At 44.1% G+C, this 12335-nt stretch overlaps 1 protein-coding gene across 2 annotated transcripts in view; it reads right to left on the bottom strand.

The window, feature by feature from the left end:
- Window positions 1-664: 664 nt before the first annotated feature.
- LOC149364946 (ribosome assembly protein METTL17, mitochondrial) overlaps window positions 665-12335 on the bottom strand; it is a 28431-nt gene continuing 16760 nt past the window's right edge. For both annotated transcript variants that reach the window (XM_089574931.1, XM_089574932.1), the window contains 6 exons: window positions 9893-9961; window positions 9635-9679; window positions 8067-8159; window positions 2908-2971; window positions 1705-1828; window positions 665-819 (listed from right to left, as the gene is read on the bottom strand). In XM_089574931.1, the coding sequence (XP_089431057.1) occupies window positions 681-819; window positions 1705-1828; window positions 2908-2971; window positions 8067-8159; window positions 9635-9679; window positions 9893-9961 (534 nt within the window). In that variant the 3' untranslated portion in view covers window positions 665-680. The remainder of the gene's footprint in view (window positions 820-1704; window positions 1829-2907; window positions 2972-8066; window positions 8160-9634; window positions 9680-9892; window positions 9962-12335) is intronic.

The following is a 12335-nucleotide window of genomic DNA, read 5'->3' as shown; positions in this document are numbered from 1 at the left end:
TGTCTGTGGGAATGTGTAAGACGACACGCAAATAATTTACTATTTGCTCTTGGGCTTTGTGTGTCACCTTTTAGGTTGCATTCTGAGCTGCTTCACAGCAAAAACCACCGTTCAAGAGACTTTCAAGCTGGGAGATTAAACTGAAAGTTCATGAAAATGGAAAGTTCATGGAAATGGAAAGTTCCCTTTGACGGAGTGGAAATTCACTTTCCCGAAAGGTGTTTAGCGCCTTGCTACGACTGCACGCTACAGCTGATGATGGCCACTGTTACAGCACAAGTTGCATGCAAAGGGCGGTCACACAATCGAGAGCGAGCGCGAGTGCCACTAAAGCGCTGGGCCCACCCGACAACGCCGATGAAGGTAGCGTCAGTGTGCTCTCTCCGCTGTCTAAGACTGCGTGAAGCCGGGTGAGCTAGGCTCTAAGAGCTAGCAGTGTGAAAAATTCACGGGGTGGTGAATCTAGCACAAACACTGCTTCCTTTACGGAGACAAAGAATAAATCATCACCATCATTAAGCTGACTATGCCCACTGCAGGTCAAAGGTCTCTCTCAAATTAACCCTGTAAAGAATAAATACCACCATGCTAGGGTAAGTCTTAACCACAAACACTGAAGAACAAGCACTAAGTGAGGGATGTAAATGTCTCTACAAAAGGAGAGTGATCTCTATAATCTTTTATTTGCTATCTACATCTTCACATTCAACATCCATGTCTTCTGCAGAGTCAGAAAGTGGCACTCCTTCCCCAGGAGGCATAATGTCAAGGGGCAACTGGTCTCCCCACTTGCTGGAGCGTGCCATGCGGTACACATGCCTGCACATACAGAATGAGACAGGTGTCCTTCACAGGTGTCCTTCACAGTAGCTGCCACCAGTAATCTGTGCATTGACAAAGTGCACTGCTGTGGTAAGTTATGGCAGCATGCAAAACACAGCATAACACTGAGTCTGGCTGTGTAGGCTGACTGCCTAACAATGAACCATGTGGCAAACAAAGTTGCAAACAAGGTTCTATGAAGTTCTCACTCATGTTCAGAACATCTACAATGCAGCATGCACGCATTTTTCAAAACAATCGGTGGTGGTTGCTTTTGGGGTGTGGAACGTTTTGCATGGAATGACCTCATTTCCAGCATCAGGATGCATAAAAGAAAAGAGTAAACACTGATAATTCTTCTTAAGCATAATTTACAGTACATTTCTAACCCAACTATAATACAAGATGAAGTACAGTCTCTGTCAAAAGTAACCAGGCTGCATAGTTTGCTTCTAGCTCGTACAGTGGAGCCTTTACAGCTTCTCTGAAACAGAAATGGTCGTTAAAGGTAAGGACTGGGGGTCTTCTTACCTTTCAACACGTTTTGATCTTTAGAAAAGCCACAAGGGCTCCACTATGCAAGCTAGAAGCAAACCATGCAGCCTGGTTACTTTTGACAAAGACTGTACACTGGGGTCCTTAAAAACCAGCAGTCAGCCCCTTTATAAAGGAAACAAAAATACATTCAAAACTATAGCTGCTGTGATTACTTCAGGATGTGCACAGCAATAAAACCACACACAAACACCTCCCCCGTGAAATCTCGTGTGAGTAGTTCACAGGTTGTTTATGCAGTGTGTCAACAAGAGCAAGAAAGAAATAGCGACTCAAGCCGAACCCTTTCTTCCATTCCAAAGCAGCCCAAGGAGCCTCCTGACCCACCTGCCGTGCCTCTTCTTGGTGAACACAAACTCCTTCAGACAAGCATCACTGCAGCACATGCGGCAGACTGCATGATTGCTTCGACGAAGCACTGGACGGATCAGACGTGGCCAGTTTCTCTCCTCTGCAATGCACCAGGAGGAACAGTCAGGCAGGAAACTTTTGCATCTGCCTGACTTACATTTGCAAAGACTTCTGGGCCAACAACAGTAATGCAGACCTCCAAGATACAATCCTAACACTGCCAAGAGAAGCCTCAACAACAGGAATGCCGACACCCAAGACGGAGGTTTAGCACTAGCAAGAAAAGCCTAACCACAAGTAGCGTGCGGGTCAATAACTAGTATATTCACCTTACAACCCTGAGAGGCATCAAGAAAGATTATGAAATACACTAGAAACAGGCCAATTTAGTAAAAAGCAATTAGGTATATATTCAAGCATACACTACCTTACTGCCAAAAAAAGATGGCCACCTGCAGGTTTCTGAAGATAACCTGCACTAAACTGTCATATAAAAAGTACCCAAAAGAAATATTAGCCTGATTTGTTCAGATTTATGACTTTTCTTACAGCAAACAGTTCAAGAAACCTTACAAACTTGGTTTCATGCAAATAATGCACTTGTAACAGCCTCATCCTGCATACGCATGTGTTGCTGGTTCTGAGAACAGTGGTTTGGTTTGGTTTATGGGGTTTAACGTCCCAAAGCGACTAAGGCTATGAGAGACGCCGTAGTGGAGGGCTCCGGAAATTTCGACCACCTAGGGTTCTTTAACGTGCACTGACATCGCACAGTACACGGGTCTCTAGAATTTCTCCTCCAAAGAAATTCCAGCCACCGCGGCCGGGATCGAACCCGCGTCTTTCGGGCCAGCAGCCGAGCACCATAGCCACTGAGCCACCGCGGCGGCCTGAGAACAGTGAGACTGAGCACAGCTAACAAGCCAAACAGCACAGTCACCGGTAAACTCAAGCTGACTCTATGGATGCACATGTTTGTGTTAAGTGCATGAACTACTGCAAAAATTACCTGTTCAAGCAGCTGCACACCAAATTCTGTATCTGGAAATATTATGACCCCCTTTTAGACGTAAAGTAAATAGTCTGCCTTGTGATACATTTCTAACAATCTTTTGCAGTAGTTGTAGTAGTAATAATAATAATACAGTTGTAGTAATCTGAAATGTCCAAACCACTCACTGGGAATGTCTCCAGGTTTCTGCAGCACCACATAAGAGTACCTCGCAAAAGCAGCTTGGGTTTTCTGTATGCACAGAACACAAAGCCATAAAAACAGCGTTAGAGTTCAGATTGAAACGAAGCCTGAGCGCAAGCGGTATTTTCGCAGTAATGTTCAGGCAGCAGCACCCACAAATAAACAAAGAAAATCAAAGACTGAAAAGTGCATTCCATATACCGTATAAACGCGTGTAAGGGCCGCACCCCCAACTTCCCGAAGCAAATATTTAAAAAAAAAAAATCCGTGTAAGGGCCGCACCCCAAACTTTCCACGACCCATGTGTGATTAGCCTTCAAAATGCGCGCGCACGGAAGCTTCCAGATGCCGTCCACGGATGGCGCCGATGGCGCGGGTCATCATCATTATCATATTTTCTTTCTGCCGCGAGCTTCCGCAATCCATATCGTCATCGGTATCATCAGCCCTGGTAAGCCCCAGATCCAATCCAATCCACCCCGGCTTTGTTTTGCGACTGTCGAAGGCACGCGAGTTGTAGCAGCGTTGTTGGCGTGGGCGCACGCTGTTGTTGCGGCTCTCGTGTGCGCTCTGCTTTATTTTTCACGAATTGCCATCGAGCGTTGCCATTCTAGCACGATGGGCAAACATATCAGTAGCTACACGGCAGGCTTTAAACTGAAGGTAGTGGAGTTTGCCCTCGACCATGGCAAGCGTGCGGCGGGTAGAAAATTTGGCGTGGACGAGAAGTGCGTCCGAAGGTTGTGCAACCAGAAGGATGCATTGAAGAACACCAGCTCCAAAAGGCGTGCTTTTCGTGGCAAGCCATGTAAATATCCAGAGCTCGAAGAAGAGCTGTTCCGCTACGCAATAGAAGTTCGGAACAATGGATACGCGCTGACGACATGCTGCGCGTGAAGACGCAAGCCTTGGCGCGTGCGAGAAGCATACCCCGCGAGGAGTTCAAAGGTAGCGTCGGCTGGTTACGGAGATTTTTAAAGAGGAAGGGCCTATCCTTTCAGCGAAGGACCACACTGTGCCAGAGGCTGCCCCCCCGACTACACCGACAAGGTGCTCAACTTTCATAGGTACGAGGGGGTACCCAAAAGAAACCGGACTTATTTTTGTTTGAACTTATTTGTTCACATTTTAAGCACAGACCTTCAATCTCCTTCAAAGTATTCCCCACTTGCAATGATACGCTTGTCAAATCTTTAATTCCATTTTTCAAAACATTGTTTAAATTCATCTTTTGTGATGCTTGACAGTGCCTCCGTCGTTTTTTTCTTCACCTCAGCAACATCAGCGAAACACTTTCCATTCACCTATTTTTTCATTCTAGGAAACAAAGAAAGTAGCGCGGGGCAAGGTCGGGAGAGTATGAGCGTTGAGGAACAGGGATCGTGCCATTTTTGGTCCAAAATTGTCGTAGAGACAGGGCTGTGTGAGCAAGGGCATTGCCATGATGGAAAAACCAGTCACCTGACCGCCACAAATCTGGCCGCTTCCACCGCACACTGTTGCCCAATCTTTTCAAAACATCCAAGTAGAAAGCCTGGCTAACTGTCTGACCCTGCGGAACAAATTCTCAATGGACGACTCCTCTCACGTCGAAAAAACAAATCAGCATTGTTTTGAGGTTTGGTTTCACCTGACGAGCTTTCTTGAGGCGAGTTGAATTTGAAGTTTTCCATTGGCATGATTGTTGCTTTGATTCAGGATTCGATTCAGGAACACTTGATTTGTACCCATAGCATCGTCCTTGTACGTCTTTCTTAATATTGCAAGAGTTTCCATACAACTTTTTCGAGCAAAAATCAGAATTTCACCGGCGCACGCTGTTCACGAAAATCAGCCATTGCAAAAACGACATTCACACAAAACAGTCGTCACTCTAAAACTCTGCCTAGACTAGTCTGACCTCCTTCAACGACGGCACTCGGCTTACTGACTCTGGAATGTTCGTTCTATGCGCTCCTAGTGGCAAAACGCGGTACCACAGAAGCTTTGCCGACCAAAAAATTTAGTCCGGTTTCTTTTGGGTACCCCCTCGTACGTGATCGGTCTGCGCCATGAGCACAATTACACGTTGTCACAGATAGCAAACACCGACCAGACCCCCGTGTGGTTCGACTGTCCTGAGAACTGCACAGTTGAACTTAAAGGAAAGAAGAGCGTTTCTGTGCGGGCAACTGGTGCGGAGCGCCAACGGTGCACAGTTATGCTGTGCGTCACCGCAGACGGGCGGAAGCTGCCCCCGTATGTGATTTTGAAAAGGAAGAAGATTCCAAATGAGGCTTTCCCCAAGGGAATTGTAGTTCGAGCCCAAGAAAAGGGCTGGATGGATGATGAGCTTGTCCTCGATTGGATTAAAAGCGTTTGGCAGAATCGCCCAGGCGCGATGTTGGCCAAACGATCACTGCTCGTCTTGGACAGCTTCCGCGGTCATTTAACGGATAGAGTCAAAAAACATCTGGGCAGTATCCGCACAGACATGGCCATTATTCCGGGCGGCCTCACCGGCGTGCTGCAACCACTGGACGTGAGCATTAATCGGCCTTTTAAGGTTGAGTTCCGGAGGCAATACTCGGAATGGATTGCAAACGGCGATCACGATGAGACTCCGACCGGGCGGCTCAAGAGGGCCCCGCTCGCGACTGTGCTGGGCTGGATTTTGACCGCATGGAATTCGGTGTCTATGGACATTGTATCCCGCAGCTTCAAAGTGACCGGGATTTCCAATGATTTGGACGGAACTGAAGACGACGACTTGTGGGGTGATGAGCCAGAGGAGCGCAGCACCAGCTCGGAGTCTGAGGACTCCGCGAGTGATGATGACTGATGATTGTAAATAGTGATGATTGATGAGGATTATTGTAAATAAACGCGCATTCACTTGTTGGTCTGTTTTTACTTGAAAAAAATGTTTTTTTCGTATGTCGCGTGTATGGGCCGCACCCCGAAAATAGGCCCTCCAATCTGTAAAAAAAGGTGCGGCCCTTACACGCGTTTATACGGTAACTATGATATTTCAGCAGCTAAACTATTACCAATAGACACCAGGAAAATATGAAGCAAGCTATCAAGCTTATAAGGAAAAACTTACAATGTCACTTCTGAATTACAAGAACTCAATACTATACTTCGCTCAATTATTGGACAACAAAACCAGGAAAATCAAGACGAAAACTAGGAAAAGAAACAAAAATTTGTCTTCAAGTAGAAGAGAGAAGTTTACAAGAGTTGAGGTGCAGGATAGTTGTTTGATAATGTTTGATGGAACAGCTCAAGGGACGAAGATGTAGACAGAAGAAGAAAGAAATCTGGCAGTACTTCAGGCAAACACCAATTTCACCTGAAGTATTGGCTTACATTAGTATGAAGCTGGTATGCTTCACGTGAGGAGTAACCACTACTTAAGACCTCAAAGCAATAAATAGGTAGTGCCCCCATAATGCTTGCTGGCAAATTAGCCTCGCTTAAATACACGCCAAGAGCAACTGTCAATTTTATACTGAAAACCTACACATCAGGATTTTTAAATGTCGTTCAAGTATTTGCTTTTCACCAGCAAGCAATTCTCAGACTAGGAAATTTCTCATAAAAGTAAAATCATGCTTTCAAACTCTTTTATCAAGTTCGCAATATTAGTATTACATGAACTGTGAAAAATCGGAGATAGAGCCAATAAAATTAAAAGACTGTCAGTGCTGAAACTTTAGTAGGGAAACGGGAAACACCACCTACACTTCCATTAAAGCGAAATGCAAGACGGCCTGTGGTCTGTGGGATGTTGACGCACATCAATTTGAAATTTTTCTGCAGCCCTACACCACAGCGACTCTCTCCTTGTTTTCATTCTCTTCGTTTCTCCCCTAATGGCATGGTTCAGGAACCCATGAAGAGTGCAGGGATCACCATGTTTCTCCTTTCCTTGAACACAAATATTACTATTATTATTATTACTAATTGTGCCACATCCCTCTATGCATTTTGTGAAAGGAACCAGGGTAATGTACATCTTGACTATTTTCAATCTCCTTCCACAGGACTGCGTCCAAGTTGATTTAAAGCCCAAGCTCAAACAATTCCTTAAGGGGGGATGAGGGTCTTAAAAACTTTTTTTTTATTTGTTAACTTAGCTTTCTGAAACTTAGCACCGAGGTATATCAGTGAATGCTGATTTCAAATATGCATTTCGATTTCAAATATCTCAGCTGGAAGGAAATATATTGCGCAATAAAATATCCTAATTAGGTCATTTCTTACGGACCTTTATAGTAATTTATCAGTTAAAGAAAGATTTTTAAGAATAAGCAGACATTTGCACATCCTAAAGCTAACAAAATGTCTATAAAATCATTTTGCTGATCATAAATAAATAACAAATTTGGAAAGAAAAAATGATGTGGTAGTAATTAGCCCACACCTGGCATAATTGCTAATATATTATGGTTAAAGGAAAAAAGAAAGCTTTAGGATGTGTGGTGGACCTTTGGAAATGCTTGTACATTCTTAAAAATGCTTTCTTAACTGATAAGTTACTATAAAGGCCCGTAAGAAATGGCCTAATTTGGATGGTAATTTGCGATAAATTTTCTTCCAGGTGAGATATTTGAAATCTAAATGCTTATTTGGAATCAGCATTCTATGATACATCTGCGTGCCAAGTTTCAAGTTATGTCGACAAATTAAAAACAAGTTCTTAAGAACCTCATCCCCCCTTAATTTAAAACCTGAACTTTCCAATTGTCTGAATGAACTTCATTCTCTTATTCTCACATGTGGTACTTTTGTCTTGTTTATTCCTTCCCAATGAATCTCCGATAGAGCCTTGTTTTGTTGATATGTAGCTCTTAAATTGCACCTTTAATCTTTTTCTTTTACGCTTCATAATATATCTTTGTATGTGAGATGGTTCCAATTTTGGGCCAAGTCCAACCTGCCCCTCGCTGGCATTGACAGGCTCGCCCCACTGTGAAGTTGTGTGCAATTTGTGCATAATTACTATTATTATTATTGCTACTATTCTTGCCTGTTTCTTTTAGTAATACTCGTGTTGGTGACAATAAAAATAATTATTATTAAGTTTCACAACAAGTTTCCTGTATGTGCTGTGTAATAAAAGATGATACTATAATTACTATTAATGGTGACAACAAACCAGTGTTAGCAGAGGCTCCTCGTAACGTGCTTCGAAGTTGCATGGGATGCCCAGTGCCTGTGTGTCCCTGGGGCAGTCAAGATCGTGGGGGCACTGCACATTGTGTGCAGGCATCGCAGGGAAGAGAAAAGAAAGAAGCGATCAGGTTCCCAAAGCAATGGCAATGAACGAAACTGGGAGCAACAGTACACAGCACCATACCCAAGGACAACTTTTCTGGCAATGGTACAGAAGTTATGAAGCCAAAACAAGCCTCTCTTCCAACGCAGCAGAATACAGACCCCATTGCAGTTACCAGTTTTTTTCTGAAAACAATGTTTACTGTAATATATTTAAGGCATATTTCTAACACAACTGCCGACTTTCAATGTCGAGAGTCAAGGAAAAAAACTGCTTTCACCACTGCAAGGAATTTGCTAGGAATATACAGTTACAAGAAGCCTTCATAGATAGCGCCAGCTACCCCACTGACTGGATCAATGTGCCATGGAGAGAGCAACATGTATCGCAGCCGGGTGCACCATTGTGCTCCCAAACTATTTGGCAGAATGACACAGTTAAGCATGCCTCGCCCCTGTGTCCTTCGTTTCATTGCCAAAAAAAAACTGTACCTGAGTGTAACTTCCAGGTGGAGCTATTGTGGCAACATGCCACAAGCCCAACTATCAATGCGGACGTTAGGGCTTGTTCCTTTTCCATGGTCAAATGAGCAACAAAGGCAGACATCACATAGTACCATATTCCATCTGTTTCTTTTTTTTTTATCTGCTGCCCTGCGCCATTGCGCCATTTGTTGGACTATTAAGTGCCACCAACGTTGAGAGAGACACAATGTAAGGTATCAAATGTGTGACTGGAAGTAAGCAACACCCACTCATTCCAATCTGCTTAAGCCTCACATTTCACTCTGCTAAAAAGCCACAAAAAAATTTGATACAATGCAAATGGCCCATGAAAACAAAACTAAAAGGAGCTGACAAACTGTTCTTGCTCCCAATGAAAGCTCTGCACTTAAGGACACTCAATAACATATAAATACAGTTTATTTACTGAAGACAGATTATTGCACAGGTTACAGCAATAAGCCCTTTCACAGAGACAAGGTTTTACGTTGGCTCAACACGAAAGCAAAGCACTAACAATTGTGTGATAAGAATAAGCTTTATGTCACAGTATTATTAAAGCCTTCTGATTCTTTAACATTCTAGCCAAAGCAGCATGGCCTTGATCCACTTCCCACCCTTGGTTGCTTGGACAAAAGTACACTAGGCATTAAGAAGATTATGTCCAATATTTCAGGCACTACTTGTGCCTATCTCTTTCTCTTTCCAAGTGAAAAATAAAGCACACTGGCATCATTTATCTTCCAAGCCTCCTACAATTAAAGCATTGATGTGAAATGAACAATTGTTCGCGGCTACTTATTCTAAATGTCTAGTACCGGCTCAGAAATAGCATGTGGCCTAGTGGAATGCTATGTTTGCTCTCGAAAAGCACGTTTGTTATAAAAAATAATAGTTGCCCCAAACCCACCACTCCTCAAGTGGAAGAAGAACAGATGTACTTACAGGAGCCAGAACTTTGGCAGGCTCTTGGCCACCATCCTTGCTGATCTGAGAAAAACACAATCGTAAACATTGACTTAGGAGGGAGAGAAGGTGAGAGAAGGAGAGCTTGCAGAAAGCCAGACACACTAAATCACTCTTTTTCCAGCAAAAGAAAAATGACCAAAATATGAAAATAAATCTGTATCTTTGTGAATAAAATCAAATATGCTTTTGCATCTTTTAATGCAACATGTATGGAACTGAGGAATTCCTACTGACCATGAGTACGAAGTCACGAGCTTCTGTAACTGCAGTATGTCCAGCCTGTGTGCCATTCTCAATAAGAACCTACAGAAAGAAAAAACAAGCAGAAGAAAGAAACAGATATATCACACAGCTATTGCATAGATAAAAGCACCTCATCAGACAAATAAATATTACTACAAAGCTACACAGCCTCCTGATGATGATGACCTCGCAGATGCCTTTCGACACTTTTCATGCGACTTAATACAGGGTCTGTCCTGAAAGTAATGAGACAAGTCGCGGTGTGGCACGTGCATGCACTAGATCGGGAAACCGCTTTTGAGGGAAGGAGCGGAAACCTTCAGCTTCACAGTGCAAAGACCTCAGTTGGCTTCGAGCAGGTCAAGCGAGTGGACGTGCTCAAACGTGTACCCCTGTTTCGTCGCTGCGTCGAGGAAACCATGGAACAGCGCGACGAGGTGAAGTTTTGCAATAAACTGAATAAATCACCGACAGAGACATCTGACAGCATGTGGTAATGATGCAATGTCCGGATCGCAAGGGTTCCAATGGCACAAAGCATTTACAAATGCCCGTGAAGACGTTCAGGACCACACAGTCAATGTTACCGCCCGTAACCGTCATCGACAGGCGCCTGGACCGCTGCTTGTTGTGAACGTCGTCACGACCGTTTTTGAATGCCTTGTGCCATTAGAACACACGACGTGGACATTGCATCGTTCCCACATGCTGTCTTGATCACGTTGGTTGACTCGGTAGGTGACTTACCCAGTTTATTGCAAAGCTTCACCGCGTAGCGCTGTTCCAACGTTCGCTCCATGCTTTCCTCGACGCAGCGACGAAATATGGGTACACGCTCGAAGATGTCCACTCGCTTCGCCTGCTCGCAGCCAACTAAGCTCGTCGCATTGTGAAGCTGAAGGTTCCCACTCCTTCCCCCAAAAGCGGTTTCCCGATCTAGCGCGAGCACGCGCCACACCGCGACTAGTCTCATTACTTTCAGGACAGACCCTGTATGTCATAGCAGAAGTGCTCTCCAGCACTGCTCAAGCACTGAAATGCAGCTGCTGAATGTAGCAGAACACTTCCACTAAACCACGAAGATGACATCAAAGAGAAATCAATGAAGCACAACAATAGATTCCTGTTATCCTTTCCAGCATAGAGTGCTCAAAGGAAGTGAGGAAGTGCTCCGCATGTTTGAGGAGTGAGCCATATAAAACTAAAGTGAACTCTATTCGCCTGAAAGGCCACCAAGGCTCCACCAGGAATGGTTCTGAAAGCTTGTGTCCAAGGAATGGCTTGAAGAGTATGAAGTGGTTATGCTAAGATAGTTGAGCGACAGAAAAATGACGTTGAAAGGTCTCTAATACCCCTGCCACACGGCAAATTTAATGTCATTCCCATCGAATGACGTTCGTTCAAAATGACATTAGTTTGCTGCCACACGAGAAAATATAATGTCATTCGATGGAAACGACATTAGGTACCGAATGAGTTTACAGAACGCATTAGCCAGCGATCTCTGAGCTAATGTGTTCCCTCGACTCCAGAGACTTGGTGAGAAAATACACCGAAGAACACGATTACAAAAACATCACAAGCACTGTAATATTTCCGCGTCCGTATGATTGTGCGGTCGTTCATTTATGTTTATAAAAATGCCAAATAGGATTGGAAAAAAATAAAACTCACTCTCGCTACCAGCCTTGCGTGGTTAACATTCACAACATGGCGACGCCCAGCTCGCCCGCTTCGGAGTTCGGACCGAATACTGCGTCGCCCTGCATTTTTCGACGCGATAGCTTGCTCTAAACGGTTGTATTCGCTTTTATTTTGTGAATTCTCATCCCTCCGTAACAATATAGGTTTGAAATATTAGTCACTTTTGAGATAAATTTCAGAATTTCTTGATGCTAGTCTTAACTATGTATGGCTTACACTGTCGTCATAGCAACGACCCCGAGCGAAGTATTTGTCCAACTTTGCACTAAAATCTACATTTTCATTTCATCCAATTGATTTACATTAAAAAAAAACAAAGCCTTCAAATGCATTCATTACTGTCGTTAATAAAAGAGAAAAACGTTTATTCGGCACTCAGTTCAGGAGGTTTGACTTGCTGTCCGCTAGATGGCGCCACAGTATGTTATGCTTCTCGCGCGCTACGCTAGTCACTCCCAACCACCATGCTCCCAACTAAAACTGTTGTGAGGACGGGCGGCAGTGCGTGCAAGGTGCGCCCGTAGCATGCACAAAGCTTTTGCGGACGCACAGCTAATACTGTCTAATTTCACCATAGAGAGCATTTCACAAAATGACGTCCGCCATTTGCCTGCCGCCGCTGGCTGAGGTTTGGCTTGGCTTGGACTCGTGGTGGATAGCAGTGATCAACACGTTATTGAAATGAGGATGAAGATTTAAAAATCGGTTTCCATTAGCAAAGCAATTATTT

The sequence above is a fragment of the Amblyomma mixtum genome, chromosome 2 (genome assembly GCF_055824585.1).
Source record: "Amblyomma mixtum isolate Tamu chromosome 2, ASM5582458v1, whole genome shotgun sequence".
Lineage (NCBI taxonomy): Eukaryota > Metazoa > Arthropoda > Arachnida > Ixodida > Ixodidae > Amblyomma > Amblyomma mixtum.
Note: the sequence above shows the minus strand (reverse complement) of the source record. Positions and strands in the feature narration are given on the sequence as shown.